The sequence below is a fragment of the Balaenoptera acutorostrata genome, chromosome 20 (assembly GCF_949987535.1).
Source record: "Balaenoptera acutorostrata chromosome 20, mBalAcu1.1, whole genome shotgun sequence".
Classification (NCBI taxonomy): domain Eukaryota; kingdom Metazoa; phylum Chordata; class Mammalia; order Artiodactyla; family Balaenopteridae; genus Balaenoptera; species Balaenoptera acutorostrata.
Genome location: NC_080083.1, coordinates 49,544,849 through 49,570,270, shown reverse-complemented (window position 1 = coordinate 49,570,270; position 25,422 = coordinate 49,544,849). Strand labels below are relative to the sequence as shown.

At 49.6% G+C, this 25,422-nt stretch overlaps 1 protein-coding gene across 2 annotated transcripts in view; it reads left to right on the top strand.

Moving 5' to 3' along the window:
- The window catches only part of PECAM1 (platelet and endothelial cell adhesion molecule 1), a 53,018-nt gene extending 29,008 nt beyond the window's left edge, over window positions 1-24,010 (top strand). The window contains exons 12-16 of one of the 2 annotated variants that reach the window (XM_007175742.3): window positions 1,316-1,369; window positions 2,415-2,477; window positions 8,201-8,257; window positions 18,156-18,178; window positions 22,969-24,010. In XM_007175742.3, coding sequence (XP_007175804.1) covers window positions 1,316-1,369; window positions 2,415-2,477; window positions 8,201-8,257; window positions 18,156-18,178; window positions 22,969-22,998 — 227 coding nt within the window. In that variant the 3' untranslated portion in view covers window positions 22,999-24,010. Of the gene's footprint in view, window positions 1-1,315; window positions 1,370-2,411; window positions 2,478-8,200; window positions 8,258-18,155; window positions 18,179-22,968 lie in introns of both variants that reach the window. The other variant, XM_057535940.1, reaches the window with a different exon arrangement.
- Window positions 24,011-25,422: the final 1,412 nt, after the last annotated feature.

The window sequence follows — 25,422 nt, the reverse complement described above, 5'->3', positions numbered from 1 at the left end:
GAAACCAATTTAAAGATCTCACTGTTGGTAGAGGCATTAAAAAAAAAAAAAGACTGGTACAATAAAGGAATAACTGGTTATGAGGTTTATCACAAGCTTGAGAGTCAGCTCAATAGGGTGGGGAGCCAACCCCAGCTGTTCTTAATCCCATTAGGTCTGTGAGAAAATTGTTCAGACCTTTTAGCAGGGGTGTTGTCTGTTTCCCAGAGGGGGCCATGATTACATCACACAAAAAGTTCTGTCCCAGACAGTTTTGGGAATTAAACACTGATGTTCTTTTCTAATTCTGTAACAGCGTCGCACAAAATAAAAACTTTTTAGAATACACCTTTTACAGGGCATTCCTGAGAAATCTTTTGAGAAATGAGCAATTCCTATAGTATTGAATCATAAACTTTTTAAAAAGTAAAATAAAACATTTGTCGTAATAAGAGTAATGTGCCAATAAAGAGAAAAGAGCAAATATGTCATTGAAGAAACTACATTCAGAAAAGTTTGGTGAATATTTAGCAAAAAGTAATCCAGTGCTATAGAGAAAATACCTCTTTGTGGTATAAAGTGGGTTCTGTTGGTAATTTGTATTTATACATAAGAACAAAGATATGATATTCTGAATTAAATGCTGATAAAGACTTATATTAAAATAGAATTTCCTCCCAAATTTCCAAAATGCAAGAAATACTCCAATTCTTATTATATTTTCTCTGCACGGATTATTTCAGTTTATAAATGTATGTTAGTAATCACAGTAGTAATTTGTAAATACATAATGGAATGGAATGGAAAGCCATGTGTTCTTCAGGAGTAGTATTTGTAACACTTGTAAGAATTCTTTTTAATAAAGAACAACTTGATAAAAAAGATCAAGAAATTTTTGCTCCTGCCCAGGTGGCAGCCTGGAGGTATTGCAATATCTTTAAACCATGTTCTCATGGATCCAGTTCTGCAGCTGAAGGATACTGGTCCACTAGTATTCTTCATGTTTGTGGTCACTGGCTCGCCCCTTCTAGAATTAAGCTTAATTTCTTCTGAGCTTGCTTCTAGTGAACAATTCTGAATTTTGAACAACTCATAAATAGCCGTGTCCCTCCCATGCGATGGTGGGCATCATACCGGTTTTAGAAAGAGACCAGGCAGTGGGTTGGATGGGACCCAGGGCCACCAGGAGGGTATTCGGACACCAGATACACTGCTGGTTGCCAACTACACTGAAGAATTTGGGCTTGACTCCTTTTGTTAGTGGCACTGAGTTTTCTAAAATTTATGTAGAAAACTAGGAATTCCATTGTCACTCATCCTGTTATTTTTCAACTAGGTTACAATGAAGATGTTGGAAACCATGCAATGAAGCCATTAAATGAAAATAAAGGTAATTATCTATCTAACTTTTTAAAAATTAGAAACCTTTGCTTTTATATAAAAGACCCTAGGAAAAGAACAAAAGCTGTTAAGACCTGTGGATATTTCCTCATCTCTCTTAAATGGAGATGGCTATTGCTTTCTCCAAAGATTCTGTCTCGTGTCTCTTGTTACTTGTCTTAAAAATAAGCATCAATGCTATTTTATTTTATTTTTTATCGTGTATTTTTCATTTTTTTGTTTTTTCTCATGTATTTTTCATTTTTATTAAACATTTAGTAGATACAAAATAATATTTATAAGTTATGTATAAAATATAAACAATAGCAATTCAATAAATAACTGCATACCCATCATCCTTTAAAAAAAAAAAAGAACATTTCCACTACCTTTAAAGTACCCTGCGTACTTCTTCCCACCCCAGCCTCGTAACACTTTTCTTTGCCAGCTTTATTGAGATATACTTGACATATAACATTGTGTAAGTTTAAAGTGTACAACATGATGATTTGCAGTAATGCTACATTAAAAAACACCTGTGCCTCTACTATCCAAGAGAAGGGAGATCCTCCTGACTTATTTAGTAGCCCATTCTGAATCAGGAAGTTCCATTTTGGGTGTAACTTGATCTCCTATGCATGTGCCTCATACTCTCAAAGCAGTTTGAGGCTGGGGACCCCGTTCCCCATTTCCTGAGATCCTTTCCATCTTGGAGAAAGCATTCTGTGCCTGTGGCCATGGAGAAGGCTTCTATAGTTAACTGCTGTGGCCGATGCCGGCTGTTTTCTGTATCTGATGAGCTTTACGAGTCCTCACACTGTGGTAACAACGGGACCTGAGCCAGAGGGTCCTTCCACATCCCGGGAGTGCAGGCCTCCTCACTACCTCTCCCAGCCTGAGTTTTCTCGCCCACTTAGAATGGAGTTAAGCCTGCATCCAGCTTCCCTGTTAAAATACAGACTTCTTCGATCACTTGAATAGAAATCTCTACTGTGGTCTGAGACCCCCCAGGGAGACTCTGTCTAACCGCAGGCTGCTGTGGTTCTTTCAAGCAGAGCCTCTGACCTTGGACGTGGAGTACACTGAAGTGGAAGTGACCGCCCCTGAGCCTCACAGAGGTAACACCATCACTCAAGGGATTCCCCACGTTTTACTGTCTGATTGGGTGTAGATGCCAGGGTGGGCTGTGCTGTGGCCCCCGGACAAGAATCTAGTCACCCTCATGACTCAGGAGGGAGGTGGTCAGCAGACAGACGGGCTGGACATGCCCAAGGCAGGAGCAGTGACACCCACCCAGGTTTGGAGGTGTAAAATTTCATTAATTATTATTTATCATACTACTAATGATGGCTGCGTTTTATTGAGCAATTACTAAGTGCTAAGAAATGGGTCTGTTGAGAGACTCTTAGCAGGCAGCCTCACTCCTGGGTGTTTGGGAATCCTTCCAGAGGTAGCCCCCTTGCCCCAATCCAGCACCTTCCTTAAAAAGTTGCTTGCAGACTGAGCTTGTATAAATGAAATGTGCAAGGGGATGAAAGGGCTTGGCTATTTAAAGGGACAATTGGGTAAAGGCTTTTGAAAGCACAGATTCCCTCTGCATGTAAACAGTGCCACCATCATTATGCTTCAGGCTTTGTTTTTATGTGTGTGGTTCTCTTGGGCACACTGGCCTGGAGAAGGCCCCTAGCTCTGGTCCTGCAATGGGGAGACTGACTCAGGGTGGGTCAGTCCACAGCAAGCACTAGAACGTCAATCTCAGCTGCTTCGGGCACCACACACAAAAAAAGATGAACATCCTCCCAAACCTCCTTAGCTCCCCCAGAGGCTGCCACACAAAGGAAGCAGCCACCCGAGCCTTCCTGCCCTGCTGGGAAGCTCGTTAGGGCTGTTGCTGTGCGTCCCCCTTCCTGCTGAGGCTGAGGCCAAGCTGCGTCCACTCAGCCTTGCAGGCCCGGGGCTGCTTTGCAGACCGTGCCTGTGTAGCCTCAGCCAGAGCCACGTGGTGATGGCGTTCTCTTGTCACCTCTTGCTCCATGATCTGGAAGGAGTTTGGGGTTCCTTCCTTCTTCCCTTGCTTAGCACAGTTCCAGGTACCATGTCCGCAGATGTGTCCATGGAACCTTCCAGGCAGGGCCGTCCCCTGTAGCCCCTGGGGCTGGGTGCTGCACAACAGGGCCACCATGCCCATAGTCTGCAGTCAGCATGGCCCCTGCAGTTGGTACTGCCTGATCTGCACCACTACACAGGGCGTCGCAGTTCCAAGTCTAGACTGGTCGGGGCAGGGGTGGGGGCCACGGCCGGCCTGAAGTTCTCTTCCTCTTTACTTCACAGTAAAGTGATTTGCTTGTTGGGTTAGCAAATTAGGGGCCCATGATGGACCAGCCCCAGTGCAAGCAGCAAAGGTACATATGTGGTCCCCTTCTCGTGGAGGTGTAGCCCCTGAGGGAGTCAGGAAAACAAGGAACCGATGAGCAGATAGTATCAGGTTAGAGTCAGAGCTTGCAGGAAGAGTGGGGTGTGATGGCAGGCCTGAAAGGTGATGCCTTTTCTGGCTGGGTGGTCCCAGAAGGCCTGTGTGAGGGGTGGCAGGACAGTGGGTGGTGGCCTAGAGCTTGGCTCATTTAAAGACCTGAAAGGAGACCTTAAAGAATCCTTAAATGACTCTTTCTGGTCCTTAAATGTCTGCAGAGAGGGCGACAGGGAGTGAAGGCAGATGAAGCTGGGAGGACCAGGCCGGGGCCACGGACTGCAGGGCTGCTGGGGTTCTCTTTTTGTTCTAGTCTCAGTGGACTGGGGGCCTTTGGAAGCCTTTAAGCAGCAAAGTGACAAGTTCCAACTTCCTTCTTTTAAAAACGATCCTTGTGGCTGGTGTGGAGGACGGATTAAAGGGAACAGAAATGGAAACCAGGCAAGAGGGGATGAGGATGGAGCCAAAGTGCTGGCAGTGGATAGATTCTGGATATATGTTACAGACAGACCGCAGTACTGGATGAAAATTCATGGCCAGGTTGTGGGAGACAGAATGACTACATGTTTCTTCACCAAACAACCGCATGGACGGTCGTGATGCCTGCGATTGGGAGGCACAGGCTCACGGGGAGCCTGGTTCGGTTGGGTTAAATTTGAGAGCCCAGGAGGGGACAGCGCAGGGGTCTGGTGCTCAGAACCAAGCGTGGGTGGGCTCTGGCCGATGGGACTTTAGGGCGCTCCTCGCCGGCCTTCCCTGGTCCAGCCTGAGCCCCTCCATCACCATGCATCGTGGGTGCCGTCCCACAGGTAACAGCTTACTTCCTCCTAAGGGGGCTTCAGACTTGGAAGGAAAGGGGAACCACAACAAGAGGGCAGGGCTGAATGTGTGTGGGAAACCCCGCTGTCCTCCATGCCCCACTGTGCTCAAGCAGAGAGCGATTGCCCTGGGTTCTGGCCTCACGGTTCTGATACCTGTCCCAGAGGGCCAGGCCCCACCCTTACCCTGCTGCCGGCTGGGCCCGGGCGAGGTGGAGTTATGAGGGCTGTACGTGAGGCCTGGAAGGCTTTGGATTGAAGGAAACTGAAGCAGGAAGAAGGAAGCAAGGTTTTGTCCTTGGAAAAGCATCCGTTTTCCATTCCTGTGGGGATGTTTCCACGTTAGCAGTGTCTGGTTTTCTTTTTCTTGCTTGAAGGTGGGGAGCGGTTGAAGGGAAAAGAGAACCCCTGGGACCGGGCGAAGCAGGGGTGCTTTCTTGGCCAAGCTCTGTACCTGCAGGGTTGTAACCAGCCGGGTCACCTTTCCCCAGTTTGCACAAAGGTGCTGAGTGGGCTGCAGGGGCCTTGGCAGAGCTGGAATGAAAGTCACTTGGATGGAAATGGAGAGTTTCTAGAGGATTCAAGTTGTTTTCTGGACCCAGCCTCTTTGGCAGCTAAGGGACAGTTGGGGAGAGCGGCCTGGCCCAGGATGCTGTCCCTCTGTTTTCTCATGGGTGGGGAGTGGGGCATTACTAGGTGAGGGCAAGATTTTGTGGGTTCAAGGCCAGTGGTGAGTCAACTTGACCTGATCTTGGCCAACCCAGTTCCCTGTCCTCAAGGCCTCCGTCCTCTACAGATGGGATGGAGGAAGGAATGGGGACCATGTCCAGCTCTAACCGTGGCTGGCAGCAGACCAAGTGGTCACTTGGAGGTGGAGGAGGGGTGGGAAGGAACTCGTTAAATCCCGGTTTGCTGCATGTTTGCTCTGAGACTAATTGCTGGGAAAACCCCATGACGTTGAAGCCATCTCTTTCTCTGTTAACAGAGAAAAACAGAAGCCAAAACAAAGCCCATCCGGAAACATCCCTGACAGCAGAGACAAACAGCCTGCTGGCCTGGTTTAGTCATTAGCAGGCAGCTGCTGCCTCGGAGCAGCGGGAGGAGGGGCACTCTCAGTGAGCTGCAAACCCCGTCCCCCTGGCCGGGCGGAGCCAGGAGGGCAGTGGGGGAAACTGCCGGGCCAGCTGCAGATCTGGCAACTCAACCAAGAAGTGAAACCATCCTGCTGCCCTGGCTGATACACAGAGTTATGAGGTGAAAGGGAGTTGAGTGCAGCTCCTTGGGTCCAGAGGGTGTCAGAGCGTCCCCAAGGTGACCAGAGGTCTGCCGGCCACCCCTTATGTGCCTGGGGGCAGTGGAGTTCCCAAGGGTGTCCAGGGCCCCAGGCTTGGCCGCCCATTCCCTCCCCTCCATTCCCTCCCCAACGCCCCCGGCTCCCACTGTGAAGGAGGATGAGCTGGCAGGGCCCCCACTGCTCCTGGTGTGCAGTGTCCTAGAGGGTTTATCACAGCATTGTTTGCGTACCATCCGCCCCAGAGCCCGGAGCTTCCGAAAGCTGGAACCAGGTCCCCGGTCACCTTTTCCTCTTCCACAGTGCCCAGCACACAGTAGGTGTTAGGACCATGTTGAACGAGTGACTTGCCCATGCCTGACATTGAGCAAAGAGTCCCTTAGTGATGCGGTAGAACCCCCAGTAGATAGGGGAGTTGCTGGAGCTTCCCTCTACACCCTCAGATCTGGTGCCGTGGAGAGTGGAGAGTGGTGAGGGCATCTCTGCTGTCCTCATAGAGAAAGGCAGGTGTCCCAGCAGGGGGTGCCTGGTATCTCAGCCACTCTGCTGAGTACCAACTGCTATTTGGTGCCCTGGGGGGAGTCACTACGATGCCTTCTGCAAGGTCCTGGCACCCCAAGTGCCCCAGTGCAGCTGTCTATCTGAACTGCCACCCAAGCTTTCTCCTGCCATTTAGGTCATGACATAGGAACCACGACCATTTCGTGTGTGATGAATGACCGTGATTTTAATCCTAAGACCCAAAACCTCAGAGATCAGGCTGATCATGCTAAGACCTTCCTGAAGGTTGGGAGTCTGAGACAGAGACACCCGCAGGGACGTTGACTGTTGTCTTCACTGTCCCATCAAACCTTTATAGGTGCCTCCAGGTAGCTGTGCAAAGTCTGGGATCGGGAGGAGCACAAGACCCAAGGCACTGCCCTAGAGGAGCGTGGGGTCCACCAGGGGAGATGGTCCTGGGGACAAGTCGTGTCAGTGTGTCGTGGGCAAGTGTCCCCAAAGTGCTGTGGGAGCCCACGTAACTGCCCAGGGCACAGGGAAGGGGGGAGTGTGTAAGGGAGTATGCAGGTGTGTGAGGGTATGTGCCACCAAGTGCAGGAGCGACGCTTGTCCTGGGGCTTGGAGGATGAGGAGGAACGGGGCAAAGCAAAAGGGCCGTGCAGACAGCGGAGGAGTGTGTGCAGGATCAGGGCGTGAGAGAGGGGAGCCTGGTGAGTCGAGGATATCTTGGTGTAGTTAGAATCTGTGTACGTGCCCTGGCCATCTGCCACTGAGGAAAACGACATCCACGTGGCACTGACCATGGCGGCAGGAAGCATCACCCAGTCTGGGGTTCCGTTTCCCAATTTATAGAGGGAGAATGCTGGCCACACGGCATCAGGCACCTTTCTACAATAAGGCTTCCTGGTCCTTTGTGCAGGTGAGAGGGAAGTGGCGGGCTCCATCCTGAGGGTCTGTGTGTGTAAGTGCATGTGGACGCACCATGAGTGTGTGTACGTGTGTGTATACACAACCTGTGTGTGTACGTCAGCTTAAACAGATGGCTGTACGGGGGCTCTTTGTCTCCCAAACCACTGAGTCTCCTCTGGGTGTAATCCACACCCTAAGCGGGTCATCTTGTCTGCTGTTCAGAAAGGGTCCAGACCAGAGGATCTGAACCCTGTCTGCATATTAGAACCCCCTGGGAAGCTCTTAAAAACACCAACACCAGGGCCCACCCTGGACCAATTCAATCAATCTGCAATGAGGCCGGGCTTGTTAACATTTGAAATCAACCAGCCCAGTTGTCTAGAGTTGTAAGTGGGTCCCAGCTTATCCTTAGAGTCATAGATGATACCCAGGCTCTAACCCAGACCTTGGGTGATTGGGAGACCCTAACCCAGCCTCCTGGGAGGGGCTGTCAGAGCAGCTGGACAGAGGGACACAGTGGCAGAGGAAGAGGGATGGGGCCACTGAGCTGGAGGCTACAGGTCTGTGCTGGGGGTACCTCTACGTGCACCCTCTAGGTCCAGGGGTCCCACAGTGGCCTGTTGGCCTCAAACTTCCAGGCTGAGAGTGATGCTGGAGAGACCATGATCTTCTAAAGCCGGGAAATGGCCCGGGCTCAGTAGTGACAGGGATTCCAGCGGCTCCTGGAGATGGGCACTCGTGGGGTGGGTAGTGGGGTATAGCCTTGCCTGGGAGCCTCCGACATTTTCCTGCTTCAGCAGTGAGCTGACCTGGTGCCCAGAGGCAGTTGTTGACCTGTGCTTGGTCCCTTTCCAGGTCTGGGAACAAAGGGCACGGAGACGGTGTACAGTGAAATCCGGAAAGCTGACCCCGGTGAGTGAGGGCCCCCTAGCTCCCCCAGCCGGGGGTTGTGGGCAGGGTACTTCCCGCAATCTCATGCATGGGGTCTTGGGAGTGGGCAGGGGAAAGAAGGAGCCAAGGCGGCCAGAAAGGGTGCCAGAGTTGTACCAGAGTTGTTAACCCTCTCTTCCCCACCACCCTTAAAAAGTGGCCACAGGTGACGTGTACTATTTATTTAGTCGATGAACACTTATTGAGTGCCGGCTGCATGCCAGGCAAACAGAACCTTATACCTTCACACCCAACTAATGGCCAGGTGGACCAAAGCGTGTCCCGGCGCCCCTGTGTGCTCATGAGATGCCCAGCAGCGTTCCGGGCACTCCTGACCCCAAGAGAAGCAGCGTGGCCCTGCCTGTTCTCAGGTGCCAGCCAGGGGCCTCACCTGCTCCTCAGCCGGGCCCTGGTGCACTGGGTCTCCCGAAGGTCTTAGGCAAAGTCAGTGCTTTGCTTTGAAGACGTTCAGTAGCTTCGGCCTTTCTGTGAGCACGCTGACTTTGGGGAAGGGTGTATGGATCTGCTTCCGCTTCCTTTGATTTCAGCCCGGACCCCACTTCATTTCCCATTTCCACTGCTTCCTCATGGAGAGATTCCCTGGGACTGAACAGACACGGAACTGGGGATGCTCCCAGCAATCTCATTTTCTGTGTAATTATTCTCTTCCAGTCTCATGAAATGAAATCCACAAAGACCACTTTTATTTTTTAATCTTATTTTTTTAATTGAAATCAAGTCGATGTACAATATTATGTAAGCTTCAAGTGTTCTACGTAGTGGTTTGGCGTTTGCATACATTGTGAATGATCACCACGATAAGTCTAGTAACCATCTGTCCCCATACAGAGTTATTACAATATTATTAGCCATATACCTTATGTGATATATTATATCCCCATGACTTATTGTTTTATATAACTGTAGGTTTGTTACCTCCTAATTCCCTACACCTATTTCGCCCATCCCCCGTCCTCCTCCCTTCTGGCACCAACAGTTTGTTCCCTGTATCTGAGTCTGTTTTCACACAAAGACTACTTTCAAATTCTGAAAATAAGTCACAACCCAAAGGGCATAAACATTCCAGGGGGAAAATAGTCACTATGCAGACATCTTGCTTTGTACAACAAACCTCTACTTAAGTGGATTCTTTGAAAAGGAATTATTAAAACAGGCTGGAAAACTTTGATAAAGCCTGGCTACCCCAAGGGTGGTCCACAGACAGGTAGCAACGATCTCAGGCCCAAACCAGACTCACAGGGTCAGAATCTCCAGAATCTGAACTCCAACAAGGTCCCATGTATTTCTTTTCTTTTCTTTTTTTTTTTTTAATATTTATTTATTTATTTTGGTTGTGCCAGGTCTTAGTTGCGGCCTGTGGGCTCCTTAGTTGCAGCACACGGGCTCCTTAGTTGTGGCATCCGAACTCTTAGTTGCGGCAGGCATGTGGGATCTCGTTCCCTGACCAGGGATCGAACCGGGGCCCCCTGCATTGGGAGCACGGAGTCTTATCCACTGACCCACCAGGGAAGTCCTGGTCCCATGTATTTCTGATGCTACCAATATTTGAGAAGCACTGTCTTACCTGAAGAGCCTACTTGTTATCTGAACTAGGAATCACCCCTTAATTAATCTTTTTAAAAGTGGTATTTTCATGGGTAGAGCAGAAACTCAGCCCCATGGAGAACTTGACACTGACTGAATGATATTTGAAAACCATTTCCTGGGGAATTTTTGGCTTCAGTATCTCATTTTGCAGTCTCAGTCTATTCAGAGCTAGCAAAACACAAATTTAGAAACAGGCTTCCTCTGTTCTTCCAGTGTAACAGAAAGCTGAAGCTCAGATCAGGTTCAAGGTTGGTCCTGATGGGTAATTGTGTAAAAATGCCCCCTTTGCTTTCCTCGTGGATGGTCCCTGAGATGGTTTGCTTTCAGTTGCTTTGGTTATGCAAAAAACTCACGTTTATTAAGCACTTACTGTTTGTGCTAAGTGGTCTATATTACATTATCTCTTTCAATCCTCCACAATAAATCCCATTTTTCAGATGAGGATACTGAGGCATAGAGGGCTTAAAACAGTTGCCCACGGTTAGGGTTAGTACACCAGGACTGGCCCACCCCAGAGCTGGATTCCATGCTCCTGATCATTGAGCTGCCTTTGGTTTGGGGGAAGGGAAGCTGGTGAAGTGTGGAGGCCACAGGGAACCCCGGCTACAGGAGGCCTGGGGTCTGTGGCCACCTGAGGCCACCCCTGGAGGTCCCATACAGTTGGTGAAGGCCATGCCCAGTGTGGATTCCAAAGGGCTTGTGTTAGGGACCCTGCAAATTAGCCTGAAAAGAGACAGATTAACAAGAAAAAAGCAGTGAGAGTAACTCGGTAGAGTGGGGTGAGGGAAGCTCCCGGAAGGCTTCCTTCTGCATCCGTTGATTCTCATTTGCCTCTAGCTCAAAATAACCCTTATGCCAAAGTGGCATGTTTTGGGGTGGCATATTCTGGTTTTCTACTCTGCTTTAGGGTAGCTGTTCAAGTGGGTTCTCTCAGTGTCCCCAGGCTGGTTCTAGATGCCTGAGTCCTCAGTCCCCCAGCTAGTGGAACCTGACTGCTCCCGCTGGCCTCAGGCTGGAACCAGACCATAGGCACCATAGAACCCAACCCGGCAGGGATTTGAGGTGGTAAAGAGCCCTGTTTTGCTGGGAGATATCTGAGCCCCTGTCCTGGTGCTGCCACTTAACAACTGTGCAACTTTGACCAAGAGGCCTGACCTCTCCGTGACTCAGTTTCTTCAGCTGTTAAATGGAGATGGGATTAAATGAGAAAAGGGGATGAGACAGCGCCATTTACTCCAAGCACGCAGCCAGCGTATCACCCCTACCGTACAGTGAGCGTTCAGTCCATTGTAGCGAAAAAACGCATGAGGAGCTTGAGCCCTAGTGCCTGGCCCAGGGCAAGACTAGAGCCAGCTCCGGACTCCCAGGCCAGGGCATTCCCACTGTGCTGTCTGGGCCGTCAGGTGTCAGTTGGGGCTTGGGTCTCTCTATAATCTGGTCTTTCATCTGGCAGCCAGCTCCTGCCAGGTAGGTAGAGGGAGCCCTGGGTCTTAGAGCCAAAACCACGTCGCTGCTGCAAAAGCCAGTGTCCTGGAAGCCAAGGGAGTTCCTGTTTTTGAGCGTTTGCCACTCAGCTGTTCCCCAAGGGGAGGAGGCCGCAGGCCTTGGTTGATTCCTCTTCTCTTTTCTTTTTTTTCCTCTGTCAGCCACTCAAAACCATCGTAGGGTTGATGGAGGCTCTATTATTATTCCTGCTCTACAGATGGGGAAATGGGCAGAGGTCAAATAGCTTGTCCTGGTCCCAAGGCCAGTGGTGGCAGAGCAGGGACGGAGTGCGGGGAGCCTGGCTGCAGAGTGGCGCGCTTCACAAGCCTCACGTTCCCTCTGTGTTGCCAAACCCACTGGCTTCCACTTTCATCAGCCTAATCAGAGGCTTCAACTCTGTCTACCTTAGAAGTTAAGAGTAACAGCCTGGTATGGTCTGGGTGACCCTGGGTGAGTCATGGAGCCTCTCGGGACCTCGGTCACCTTCTCTGTGGAATGAGGGGCATGGGCTCGAGTCTGGATCAGGTTGGTTCTCCAGGTGGTAGACTGGCACCACCTCTGACTCAGGAGGTCTAAGTGAGCTGAGAATTTGCATTTCTAACAAATTCCCACATGCTGCTGCTGCTGGTCTGGGGACACACTTTTAGAACCATTTTCTAGATGCTCTGAGTTCCCTTCTGACTGTACCACTCTGAGTTCTGCTGTGCTTCTCGTTTGAAGGGGTAGAGTCTTTCTTACTCCCCAGCAATCCTGGAGGGATTGCTCCAGATTGCCTGGCAGAGATAACCCAGAAACACTGTGTGTGTGTGTGTGTGTGTGTGTGTGTGTGTGTGTGTGTGTGTGTGTGTGTGTGTGTGTGTGTGTGTGTGTGTGTGTGTGTGTGTGTGTTGAGCGGAGGGTGTGACCCACAATAAAAAAAGGCCCCGGTGAGGGTCTCTGGGCTGGTCCGTGAGCAGGCTGAGCGCAGGGCTGGGTCTTCTCTGACTTTTCCTTCTTAGGTTTTTGTTCTTCCCCACCTTAGTTTCTCAGTTCCCCATCATCTTCCAACAAGCAGCACTTCAGGGCTGGCTATTTTGGGAAATGGCTCACAGGGCGTAGTTCTGGCTCTTAGACCCCCTTTTTCCCCTGAGTGATGCAAAGGAAAACTGCTCCTCTAGATAAGCAAAAGGGCAACAGGCAGGCCTGCCTCCAAGGAGCAGCCCCAGGCGGGGCTCTGGGTAGCCCCAGGCGGGGCCCTGGAGAGGGTGTCAGGGGATCTTGTAGGCCATGGGAGGCACCAGGTCTTTGCAATCTTGGCTTTAGGCTCTGAGCTCAGCACTTTTTTTCTTTTTTTAAACCTGTGGTTGGCCAAAAAGTTCGTTCGGGTTTTCGTAACATCTCATGGAAAAACCCAAACGAACTTCTTGGCCAACCCAGCACATAACACTTGCCATTTTAACCATTTTTACGTGTACATTTCAGTAACACTAAGTACAGTCACATTGTTGTACGATCATCACCACCATCCATCTCCAGAACTTTTTCGTCTTTCCATACTGATACTCCTTACCCATTAAATGATAATTCCCCAGACCCAGCCCCTGGCAACGACGACCATTCTACTTTGTGTCCCTGTGAACTTGACTACGTTCAGCTGTTTTAATCTGTCAGATCAGGTGGTTGAATGAATGATCTTAAGTTGCTTTCCAGTCATAACATTCAGAGTCTCAGCGTCCTGGCGTTTGGAAGGGATGGTCATTTGTGTATGCCTTGGTGTCTCCAGACCCAGGCTCTGGAACATGTCTGTGGTGGGTGGGGACTCAGTCCCTTCTAAGAGTCACTCCCCAGGTCACTTGGCGCCAATCCTAATCCTCTGCCCTCCTTTGACTCCATGTTTGCCCTTCAGATCTGAGTTAAGTCCTGGATCTCAGGGGCCATTTTACCATGTTTCTGCTGCATTCGTGTCAGCCAGAGGCCAGCCTGGGCGGTTTTCTGTACTGCAAACTTCATGGAAAACATCCTCAATAGGAGACCTGGGGGTTGGTCTTGGCTCCGCCCTCATCAGGTTATAAGACTTGGCCCCACCCCCACTGCTCTCCCGTCAGACGTCAGTTTCCTCACAAGTCCCCAGTAAAATTCCCTTGGCCTCAGTGGAGCTGCTGCGGGGTGGACATGTCAGTGTTCCTCAGGAATGTACGTGGCCCTTGAGTGGATAAGGGCTGTTGTGGAAAGTGGGTTCTGTAAAATGAGGAGGGAGGGAGGCATCTCTTCCAACTCATTACCTCCCACTGGGTCTTGACCATAGTCACGCACATCTGCTCTTCTGTATTTTTTCATAGTTGAAAATATATTGGAAAAAAATTTTTTTCTATAAATTTATTTATTTTATTTGTTTATTTTTGGCTGCGTTGGGTCTTCATTGCTGCGCGCGGGCTTTCTCTAGTTGGGGTGAACAGGGGCCACTCGTTGTGGCACACAGGCTTTTCATTGCGGTGGCTTCTCTTGTAGCAGAGCACGGGCTCTAGGTGTGCAGGCTTCAGTAGTTGTGGCTCGCGGGCTCTAGAGCGCAGGCTCAGTAGTTGTGGCACACGGGCTTAGTTGCTCCGCGGCATGTGGGATCTTCCCGGACCAGGGCTCGAACCTGTGTCCCCTGCATTGGCGGGAAGATTCTTTTTTTTATTATTTTTTATAAATTTATTTTATTTTTTTTGGCTGTGTTGGGTCTTCATTGCTGTGCCCGGGCTTTCTCTAGTTGCAGCCAGTGGGGGCTAGTCTTCGTTACAGTACGCGGGCTTCTCATTGCAGTGGCTTCTCTGGTTGTGGAGCATGGGCTCTAGGAGTGTGGGCTTCAGAAGTTGTGGCACGTGGGCTCAGCAGTTGTGGTACGCAGGCTCAGTAGTTGTGGCACATGGGCTTAGTTGCTCTGCAGCATGTGGGATCTTCCCAGACCAGGGCTCGAACCCGTGTACCCTGCATTGGCAGGCGGATTCTTAACCACTGCGCCACCAGGGAAACTCCTATTGGAAAATTTAAATTCATTATTAATATGTTGTTACAGTGACTCAAGCACAAATGGCATTATGTTTTCTACTCTTAACTATTCCAACACCTGAAATATTCGTTTTTAGGAAAATATAAGTACTAATATAGTAGTATACTAGAAAATGTTGAAATTAAAGCTTATTTTCCCATTGGAGTTACTTTGGCTTTTTTTTTTTTTTTTGACATATACATGTATCTGTTCCTTTTCAAATTCTTTTCCCATTTAGGTTGTTACATAATATTGAGCAGAGTTCCCTGTGCTGCTGTTCTATTTTGTTGACATACAGCTGAGCTAACATCTTCCTGTCCCAGCAATTAACTCAGTCTGAGGCGAGGAAACCTCTCTGTCTTTGAGCTTTTTCACTTTCCAGCCATTAGATGATTCTTTGCTACATGTTCCCTGCCTGTTAGGGAGGGAAGGAGAGGGATTCTCAGAACTCGGAAGACTTTATCAGAAAGAGACCAAATTGAAGTCAGCCTCAGGAGAAGACAGAGCAAGCCCCGGGGACACTGCCAGAACGGGTGGAGAAAGAGATTTTGCCCCTCACTAAATCTTCAGCTTTCTCAGGGGAATGGAGAGAATGCTGATAATTTCCTCATAATTTAGATCTGCAAGCTTAGCACTTGGGGTTTTTTTAAGTTCTTATTTCCTTTTCACTTATTTGCCTGAGGTTAGGATTTGTCAGCAGCAGTAGCTCTAGTTATGGTTAGTGATACGGCTTGCCAGAAATGGGAAGATTAGTCTGTTTTTGTGCTCCTCAGTACGCAGGCACGCGGATGACCCTAAGAAGTGAGCGTTGCAGGAAAGTGATCCAGGTTCCAGTGTGGAGCCTTTCTCTCCCAGCCCTTAACTAGAACCCATTTACTCCCACCCGCTTGCTTTTGGACTTCACGCAGGATAATCTGTTACTCAGCTGAGTTCTCTTGGTCGAGATGGAGGAGGAGGCGTCTTCCCAGGGTTTGCTCATAGCTTGGTGCTCCGGGTTGTGAGCTGACCTGGGGTCAAAAGCGCCCCCCACCCCACCTCTTCCTCCTCTGACTGGTGCCAACTAATTCAAGGAAAGGTTTGATTCTTCTCCTCCCCCTTGTCCTCTAGCGCTCTCCTAGTGACATGAGCTAAAGGCGCTAAACTGTAGCTGGGTAGAGAGCCTCTCCGTAAGTGAGCTCACGGTTGTCCGTGGCGTACTCGTCAGCTTCACTCAGCCTGCTTGAGCCTTGTGTGAACTGGAATTCCTGGCTAGCCGGGGAAGTTTGTGTCTTCACTCTGATTCGGCGATTGATGGTTTTACAGTGCTCCAGCTTATCCTGAAAGTACTTTTATAAAATGGTTTGCAGTTCATCCAAAGCATAACTGATTGACATCTATTTACCCCAGTTTTTAAGACAGGAGAATAAAGCGGTTTATTATAATTAATTAGCAATGCAGTCAAGTTCTTCCCTATGAAAGAACTAAGGTCTAGGATAAGATTTCCACAGTTTAGAGCAGAGGTTCTCAATGCAAGAGACATTTGGCGATGTCTGGAGACATTTTTGGTTGTCATAATTTGGGGCGGGAGGAGGGGTGCTACTGCATCTAATGGCTGGAGGCCAGGGCTGCTGCTGAACACCTTAGAACGCACAGGACAAGCCCCACAACAGAGAATTACCCAGCCCAGGATGTCGGTAGTGCCCGTGTCAAGAAACTCTGGTTTGGAGGAATTCGTTTCCTGTGACTCCTCCAAGACGAGAGCTGGTTTTCCTCCCTAGATGCCCTGTGCCCACCTTGGAGGTATCCTGGGCACATCCCACCTGACAACTGGTGGTTCTGGGGAGAGATGCCAAGTCCTGCTCCAGACACTAACCTATGTCTTTTGGATCAGGCAGGGCCCACCTCCCTCACTCAGCCTCTTTCTTCTGCTTTCTCTTTGCCTGGAATTCAGACTCCTGGGATACTTCTTAAGGGAGCAGAAATCCAGTATACCAAGAGTGGCTGGTCATGGAGATGGGACCAAAGAACAGAGGGGCCCTATGCCATGTCCCCTCTGGGAGGGAGAGAAGAGCACTTGAGGACCCATCCCCACCTATCCTGCGAGGCCCAGAGCAAACTAGCCTAGTGGGCACTGCCAGCCTGCCCCCAGGGTGGCATCTCCTACCTCAGAGTGCAAGGCGGTAAAACTTGCTCCATTAAAAAAAAAAATATGGATACTACCCACCAGATTCTGGTACCAAAAAGAAACAAAACAAGTGCGTATAACTTGGAGCTCCATCAGCATTATCAGCATACTTGAATTTTAGTATTCTGTGTCCCTGTTGCTTTAGGAAACACAGCCTGAGGCTCTTGCCCTCTTGTGTCTGATTCCAGAGCCCTTGGGGCTTTGGAGGAACGGGAAGCATGGGATCCTTTGGGTCCTCCCAGGTCAGGTTTGGGCTGGGGGTGGGGTGCTGCCCACAGCCTCACTCAATGTGTGGAAGTTTACACAATGGCTCAACTTCTTGGTCGGGCTGATTCATCCATTTGGCCTTTGACGCCTACCTCTGACCCAGCCAGGACAGAAGGGGGCCCCTTAGGAACTCCTGGCCCAGTTCCCTCTAGAGGAGACGCACAATGGAGCTGTGATAAGACAGGGTTTGAGGGGGAAGTGGACTGGTGGAAACAGGATATTTTTAAATTAGAGAAAGAAACAGAAGATTGTGACTCCCGTCGTGACAGTGGGTCCTGAGACAGCCCAGGATTCAAAGGGACTGGGCTTGAGCTTGGGCGGCACCAAGGCCCCTTGAATTGCCTCTCAAGTAAGACTGAGGATTTGGGAGTGGGGACAGGGTATGACTCTCCACCACCTTTAAGAATAGCAACCAACCCCCCAAACCCTCATCTCCTCTTGGGCCTTCCCCAGGCTTCTGTGTCTTCAGAGCCATGTCCATAGTGGGCTATTTGGGGAATCAGCCCCAACATGTAGGCCACTCCCCATTCAGAAACTCTGCTGTTAGTGGGGCCTGGTCCTGTCCAAGAGGCAAATCATAGCCCTCTCTTGCCTCTTGCCGTGAAAACCATCTCTAACTAATGCAGGCGGGGGTCACTCACCTTCGACACAATGTCTCCTGTTCTCTTCTGGACATTTTCAGAATGTCCAGCCAGTGCCGGCATACCCCCTGGCAGGAAGACTGTGTGGTCTCCGGATGACTGAGATGAGGCTCCCCAGGCCCTGCCCTTCAGACAGCACTTGAACCCACATATGCCAAGGGCGTTGGCCTTGTCGGTACTTTCTGCTCCATTGATCCCACTCCTGGGAACAGATAAGCTAGTATGAAATATGGAAATTGCTTTATTCCCAAAGAGGACATTGGCAGCATTATTTAAAATAGCCAAAACTTGGAAAGAAGCTCAACTTAAATGTTGACATTTAAGTCAACAGTGGAACCAGAGAAAATTTTTACCTGCTTTCTACTTTTCTGTAGTTTTCAGGTTTTTTTCCCTAAACTAACAGGTGCTATTAATTTTTAAACAACTGTTTAAAATGTTAAACTAGCTGCCCGGGACGTTATATGCTTGTCACATGGAGCTACAGGGCCCAGGGGAAGCTCTCTGTGGGCAAAGGAGCCGTAAACCTGGGCACCCAGTAAGCTTGAGGGTCTGGCGTCTCCCACACCGCGCCGCCGCCTCCCGCCCTCTTTCCTTCACTTGCTTGGCTCCTGAGATGTTGGGCGCGGGGCGGGGTGGGGGGGTGGGGGCGGAGCCTAGCTCGTGCTCTTTGTGTTGCTCACCTCCGTGTTCTCCTTTGTTTTGCAGATTTCGTGGAAAACAGATATTCTGTAAGTACACATTTCATATGCACTATTTTTTGAAAACAGTCCATCGAACAGTGAAGTATTTCCAGACTCACCCAGGTTCTGCAGCCCCAGCAATTACACCCCTGGACTAGCCTCGTCTGTTTTAGACCAGGAGCCTGGGCTCCTGTGACTAGCCTGGTCATCAGGCTAGCCAGGTTTTCTAGGCCAGTTGTGGTTTTGAAATTCTCTCCTACTGTTTCCATCATTACCACTCAGCCCACTTGTGAAGGGAGAGCCTGGAAGTCTCCCGCAGGGTTGGGAATCTGGGGCTCGCAGCTCCAGATCAGCAAAGTCCACATTTCCTCTGAGTCTAGGTCCTTGGAGGTGAGGCAGATTCGGGGGGTGTACTTGGAGAAGACAGGCATCCAACAGTCACCCTCACACACCAGGCCCTCTGCTGCAGGGGACACACAAGGTCTTTGATCCAGCGAGGGAATCAGATGAGTTTTCTTGGCTGAGAAAGCAAAGGGATAACAGCTACTCCAGAAGCCATGGAAACAGAGAACAGAGGTGCTTTGTTCTGCCTGGTTAGTGGTCTCTTCACCAAGGAGGGGTCATTTGGATGGGCCATGAGGAATGAGCTGGTTACAGCAGCGTCCAGGTAGAAAGATGAGCAGGGGCAGAGGCGTGAGGGATGGAGCAGTCTCCAGCAGCTCAGAGTGGGAGCAGACGACGGTGCCGGTGACAAGTGATAGGGGGAAGGTCAGTTAGGGCTTGCTTGGGAAAGACTCGAACCCCTCATTATGAGGCTTCATTCTGTAGGAAATAGAGGATTTAGGAAGCTGCCACTTGGCAGATGGGAATGTTTAAAAGAAGTGCAGAGGCCCAAGTTCAAGTTTTGCAAAGACCCATTTTCCCCTATCTTCCTACTCCCAACCTTTTTATGAGCTACCCAGCAGCACAGGAGTTAACTAACTAGGCAGCTAACATCTTAAGAAATGAGGGATTTGTCTCTCAAACTGCTTCTTTAAGGTCTGGGAAGAACTTTCAGCAGGATTGCTGGTAGCCCTTCCAATGGGCCCCCAGCTTCCTTTGTTTTGCCTGAGTCTGAATTCTTGTAAAACAGAGAACTCATTATGCCTTTGACAGACAGGAAGCCGCTGACATTCTTTTTATGGAGGAAGGCTATCAATTTAAGGAAAAGAGGAATGAAATGAATGTCTTTTTCTAGCCTAAGCCACCCAGACTCCTGAAATCAGAGACTGTTGCATTGGAAGGAAAGGGGGCCCAATTTATAGATGAGAAAACCGAGTCCTGAATTGGCAGGACAGCTTGACCAGGGTCACCCAACTTGTTAATAGCAGAGCCAGGCCTAGAACCCTAGGTCTCCAGACTCCGCAGCCGGTCCACAACACAAGACTCCCTCCAAGAAGTGATGTCACTGCCCCAGCCATCATGGCATTGCGAGAGTAGAAAGTGAGAACTTTGCCCCATGGGCCTTGTGGGACTCAGATAAAGAGATGTTCGCCCGCTGCAATAATCATGGCTGTGTCCACCCGAGGCAGGTCTGCTGGACCTGCAGGACTGACTTATTTACTTTTTCTTCAGTCCAAATGGTCTCTCTGGACAAAGGCTCTGAGCTCTAGGACAGACAGAACTTTCCCTTTCCCCAGAAGCCGGCCCATGGCCCCAGGGGTCTGCTTCCAGAACGCTCCTGAGAGTTCACCCATGGCTGGTCCTGTGCCGCAAAGTAATAAGGCCTTTTGGCGGGAGCACAGGGATTCCCAGCCGTTGGGAAAGGCATTTTGAATCTTTAAGGGAATGCGTCTTGTTTATAAAAGAAGCAGGTATAGTTTCCCTAATAATCAGCTGGTGAGGGTCAGGAGAAAATTAATTGAATTGCTCAGCAGGGAAATGGGAGGGGATTTCCTTCCTGAAATCAAACCTGGCGATCATTCCCAGTTGTTTAATGGCCGTTGCTTCTGAAAACATATTGGAGGAAATATCTTAACAATGAGATAGCCACTTAGCCAAATACTAATTTAGTATTGTTCGACTTGCTTCAATGGCACATTCTGACTTCATTTTTCCTCTGCCATTTTTGCCTTGTTTATAAATCGTGTTGTGGCCCAGGCAGACAGATAACGTGAAAGAGAACACCCTGTACTTAAAGGGATGAATCTGGACCTGCGTGGGTCTCAGGATCTTGGAAGGGACTTGCCTTCTTACTGACAAAAGGCAATTTCTAGTTACAACTCATCTCCTTCCCTCCCGGGAAGCAGCAGGCAGCTGGACTGCAATGGGAACAGCCCTGGAGTTGGGATCAAGAGACTGGGGCATGAGTTCCAGCTCTCCAGCCAAGCCTAAGCTTCCCCGTCTGTAAAATGGAGATGGTGATGGCAACAACAAAAGCAGTAATGTCTACCTATTTAAAGACCATCTTAAGGGTTAAGTGAGAAACATGTGTGCAGAGTACTTTGCAGATTGCAAACTATCATATAAAAGCTAATTGATTATCTATTTTAAAGTTCTTTTCATCAAACACTCTGGCAGCATAAGGCATGGATGGAGAATTTACTTCACTTGGCCCTGAAATGTCCCTGTCACCTGAGAGGAAGGTAGCAGTTGCTTACCCAAAGCACAGGATTCAACCCAAGCCAAGCTTTGACAGGAAGCAGAGACCCACATTCAAACTTGACTTTTCCCTCATACCTATTTATTAGACATGTCACTTCAGGCAGATTTCCTAACCTCTTGGGGCCTTAGCTTCCTCATTTGTAAATTGGAGGAAATAGAACCCTCTCACTTAGTTGTTGCAAGGATTAAGCCAGCACCTAGTACAGATCTGGTTCATTGGAAGTGCTTGGGGGGGGAACATTCTAGAAGCAGGAAGTAGAGATCCCAGGAGTGTTAGAAGCAAAATGACCTTTGAGAGTGTCCACACCGTGTTCTGGCCAGAAGTGGGGCAATTTCTTGGCTGTACTTGGTGCCTGACAGCTGGCCTCTGATTTACACACAGGCAAGCACAGCCTTGGATGTGAGCACGTTAACCTTAACTTCCAAATCCCCAAGGCCTGGATGACTGTGGCCCAGCCTTTCCCATCTCTGGAGCTGGTCCTGCAGCAGCTCCCCGAGCACTCACTTCCCCTGGAGAGGGGAGCGGAGATGTCTGGGGAAGGACTTGGTCTGGGGCCTGCAGAAGGCTGGACACCAGGATCACACACACACACACACACCCCGCCACCCCCAGCCGAGCGGAGGAAGTGGAGCGAGGGTAGCTGCCAGGGCTGGCGGGCCTCCAGCCCCCAGGGGCCAACACAGCTCTCTTGGCCTGCTTGCCTGGGTCTCTCCTGGCAAAGGAGGAGGCAGAGCCTCGGCCTTCCGGCTGGGGCCCCACAGACCTGCATCCTCTTCCGAGAGGCTCCTCAGCCCTGGCAGGATCAGAATAAAACAGGGGCTCCATCTCAGCCAACCCTCAGGGAGACGGACAGCCGAGCCATGGCGTTGCCAAGGCCTTGGCCAATCCCCACAACTTCTACTCCTGCCTCCCCCTGAGATCCACCTGCAGCAGGGGGCCCTGTGCTCGCAGAGGGCCCAGAGTCAGGCACTCAGGCAGGTGCTGCCTGCTCTTCCGGACTCACTGCCACCCAGGGCCCAGTATCTCCCAGCATGCTCCACTCTTGCCCCCTTGCTCCGTCCATTCATCAAAATCCACCTCACCTCGCTGCCCAGCTAGGGTCCCCTCACCACCTCTCAACTCCTTCTGCAGTTTGTTAGGACCTCTTCCACCTTCCACTTCATGCTAACATTGTTTGTCAATAATTGATAGGATATAAAATTCTCGGGGGCAGGTTCTTGCATCCTCAGCAGAAAGAACAGTGCCTGGGTCAGACGGGGGTCCAGTCACTGATGGGTGTGTAGGTGACACACATACCCTGTGGAGCAGTTAGAGAACACTGCAAGGCGGCATCTGGAATTTAAGAAAATTTTTTTTTCACTTTTATTGTGGCAAAATATACACAACATGAAGTTTACCATCTAAACAACTTTTCAGTGTACAATTCAGTGGCATTAAGTGCATTCTCATTGTTGTGCAACAATTGCCAAATCCATCCACAGAACTTTTCATTATCCCAAACCCAAACTCTGTACCCATTAAGCCCTAACTTCCTATTTCATACCCTTCCACCCGGAATGGCAGCCACCATTCTACTTCCTGTCTCTATGAACTTGGCTCTTCTGGGGACCCCATTTAAGTGGAATCACTTGTTCCTTTTGTGTCTAGCTTATTTCAGTTAGCATAATGTTTTCAGGGTTTATCCATGTTGAAAGGAATCAGAATTTCATTCCTTTTTAAGGCAGAATCATATAATTTAAAAACTTTTAGGTTTGATCATTTGAGTTCAGTCTTTCATTTTTGAAATATAAAAACAGACCTAGAGAAGGTTCACCTCATGTTAGAGGCAGAGCTGAAGCAAGACACCAGGTGTCCCTTAACTTTCCTAGTCTTCCTCTTTTCTAGTCTTCCCCATGTAGCACCCATGGGACCTAGTGCTGGGTTCACAGTGGGTGCTTGATGAAATTGGCTGCTAGCCTGATGTGCAACGTGTCTGCGGGGGGAGTAGAGGCTGCAGGCCCTACAGAGCAGGTGTGGAGAGAAGGGAAAAACGAGTGTGGGCAGGAGCTGCCCCGCGGGTGGTGTCCTCGGATGACAGCGCTGCTTTGCAGTTCCTTTGAGAAGTGCTATGTGCAGTTTCTCGTATCTTTCCGCCAGGCCAGTCTCCAATCCTGAAGGGTGTGACCATAGCGTGTCTTGTCTCTTGTCACTGCAGAGAACGGAAGGCTCCCTTGATGGAACTTAGGACTCCGAGAGCACACGCCCCTCCCTGGGAGGACACCCACATGCTGAGAAGAGCAGATGATTCCTGTATTCCAAGAGTTTTGTGCACTTATTTATGAACCTGCCCTGCTCCCACCGAACGTGGCAATTCCTCAGGCCAAGTCACCAGTTCTTAAATCCATCTTAACTACATTTATGTTGGGTATAAAGGGCCAACAGAGGGGCTGGTTAATTTCCCACACGGCCCGCCTCCCACCAAGCCGGAGCACCCTCGGGAGTGGAGGGAAGCAGCAGGAGGTTCAGAGTAAACTGGCCACTGAGATATTTTGAAACTTGAATATTTTGTCTTGTACAGAGATCAAGAACTTTTCCAAGTCCCCTCATACACGGAAACCGGTTTCTGTTTTGTAGTCAATCCCTCCTAGCGAATGGCCTGACTTGGGGGCTAGTTTTTCTCTTTGCCTTTGGTCCTTCAGGGGTGTGTGGTTCTGGGCAGTCCTTGTTCCTTGGAAGTGCACAGCATGGACCAGACAGCTGCACCCTGTCCCCTCTACCACCTCACCTGCCACAGGTGGGAAAACAGAGCTGCTTGGGAGTGACCCCTTTGAGATGCCAACTTGAAGATGAGGTTCATTCTGTGCACGGCACCAAATAGAAAATGAAGTTGGACAAAGCACAGATGTTCTTGAGCTGGTTTTCTATTCCCTTTCTTTCTTTTCCTCTACCGTGCTGAAGGCCGAAGGACAGGAAGATGGTTGCCTCCAGCAAATATTTTTTTTTAATAGAAGAATGAAATGCCTATTTTTCTTACTAATTTTTTGTTATTTATTCCTTGCTAAAGGAATGGTCTCCCAAGGTCTTCAGATGTTTCTGATGGTGCCCTGAGTGGGTGGATGAGGGGCTGCGGCCATTCTGCGGTGGGATTGCACGAGTGAGCACACCCAAGCAGAACCACCTCCCTTGTCCTCCTCATTGACACAGCCGCAGGGACCCTGAGGGGTGTTGTATTAAATAAATTTGATCTTTACTCTTCACAGACCTGTGAGATGTCATCTTCTGAGAGGCCACACGCGTACAGAATATCTGTTGTGCCTGGGGACTCCTCAGAGCACCCAAGGCCACAGAGAGAACCAAGCAGGTCCTATCAGCAGGCCAGGGCCTCGGTGGCCTTCACTGAAGTCACAGGTAGTCTGAGTCTCAAACCCTGAGTTATTAATATCCATCAGCTGGTGCTTCTCTGTTTGCTTCCTAGCTGAAACCTGCTAGGCTGTTGTCAGATTGAGTGAACAATAACAACCCCCCCAAACCAGGATGCCCGGTTAAATTTGAATTCCAGATAAACAACAAATAATTTTTGAGTATAAGTATGTCCCATGTAACATTTGGGACATACTTATACTATAAGAGTATTCATTTATCTGAAATTCAAATTTAACTAGGCATCTTATGTTTTATCTGGTAACCCTACTGACAAAGCCTCCTCCCACCCCTCTAGGCCTCAGGATCCACCCTCCCCCGTGGCCTCAGACCAGACCTCCCTGCCCCACAGGCCAGCACCACCCGCTGGACCCGAAGGCAGAGGAGATGTGCGTGTGTCCTGGGTCTGCGGCGGCAGAAACCTGAAGGAGCCTCTTTGTCTCTTCATCTCTAAGATGAGGAGGTTAGACTAACGGTTCTTAACATTTGGAGGGTTTAGATTCCTTTCAGAATGTGATGGCAGCTGTAGACACACACACACAGACACACACACACACACACACACACACAATGTTGTATCACAACGATGCTATACAATTTCCCAGTTTTCAGAGCCATTGACTCAGCGCAGGACAAAGCATTAGATAATCGCTAACAGCCTTCAAGCCTGATAGTTGTTGTGTCGGTGATTTGGGGTGCACCCCGAGCCCCCGTGTCAACTCCTCAGTCCCTTGCTGCCACCAGAGCAGAGCATTTCTGTGGAAGCTGGGAAGACCCTGTTCATACTGCTTATAACTTATTTATGGAGGATAATTGGGTCTTTATTTTTCCCCTCAGTCTGTATGTCTGAGGAGCAGGCCACACATGCAGGGGTCTTTCTTTCAGTATATGTATTTTTTAATTTTTAAAAAATTTAGAAATTTATTTATTTATTTTTGGTTGCGTTGGGTCTTCGTTGCTGTGCACGAGCTTTCTCTAGTTGCGGTGAGCGGGGGCTACTCTTCGCTGCGGTGCGCAGGCTTCTCATTGCGGTGGCTTCTCTTGTTGGGGAGCACGGGCTCTAGGCACATGGGCTTCAGTAGTTGTGGCATGCGGGCTCAGTAGTTGTGGCACACGGGCTCAGTTGCTCCTCAGCGTGTGGGATCTTCCCGGACCAGGGCTCGAACCCATGTCCCCTGCATTGGCAGGTGGATTCTTAACCACCATGCCACCAGGGAAGTCCCTCTTTCACTATATTTAATGGCTAAAA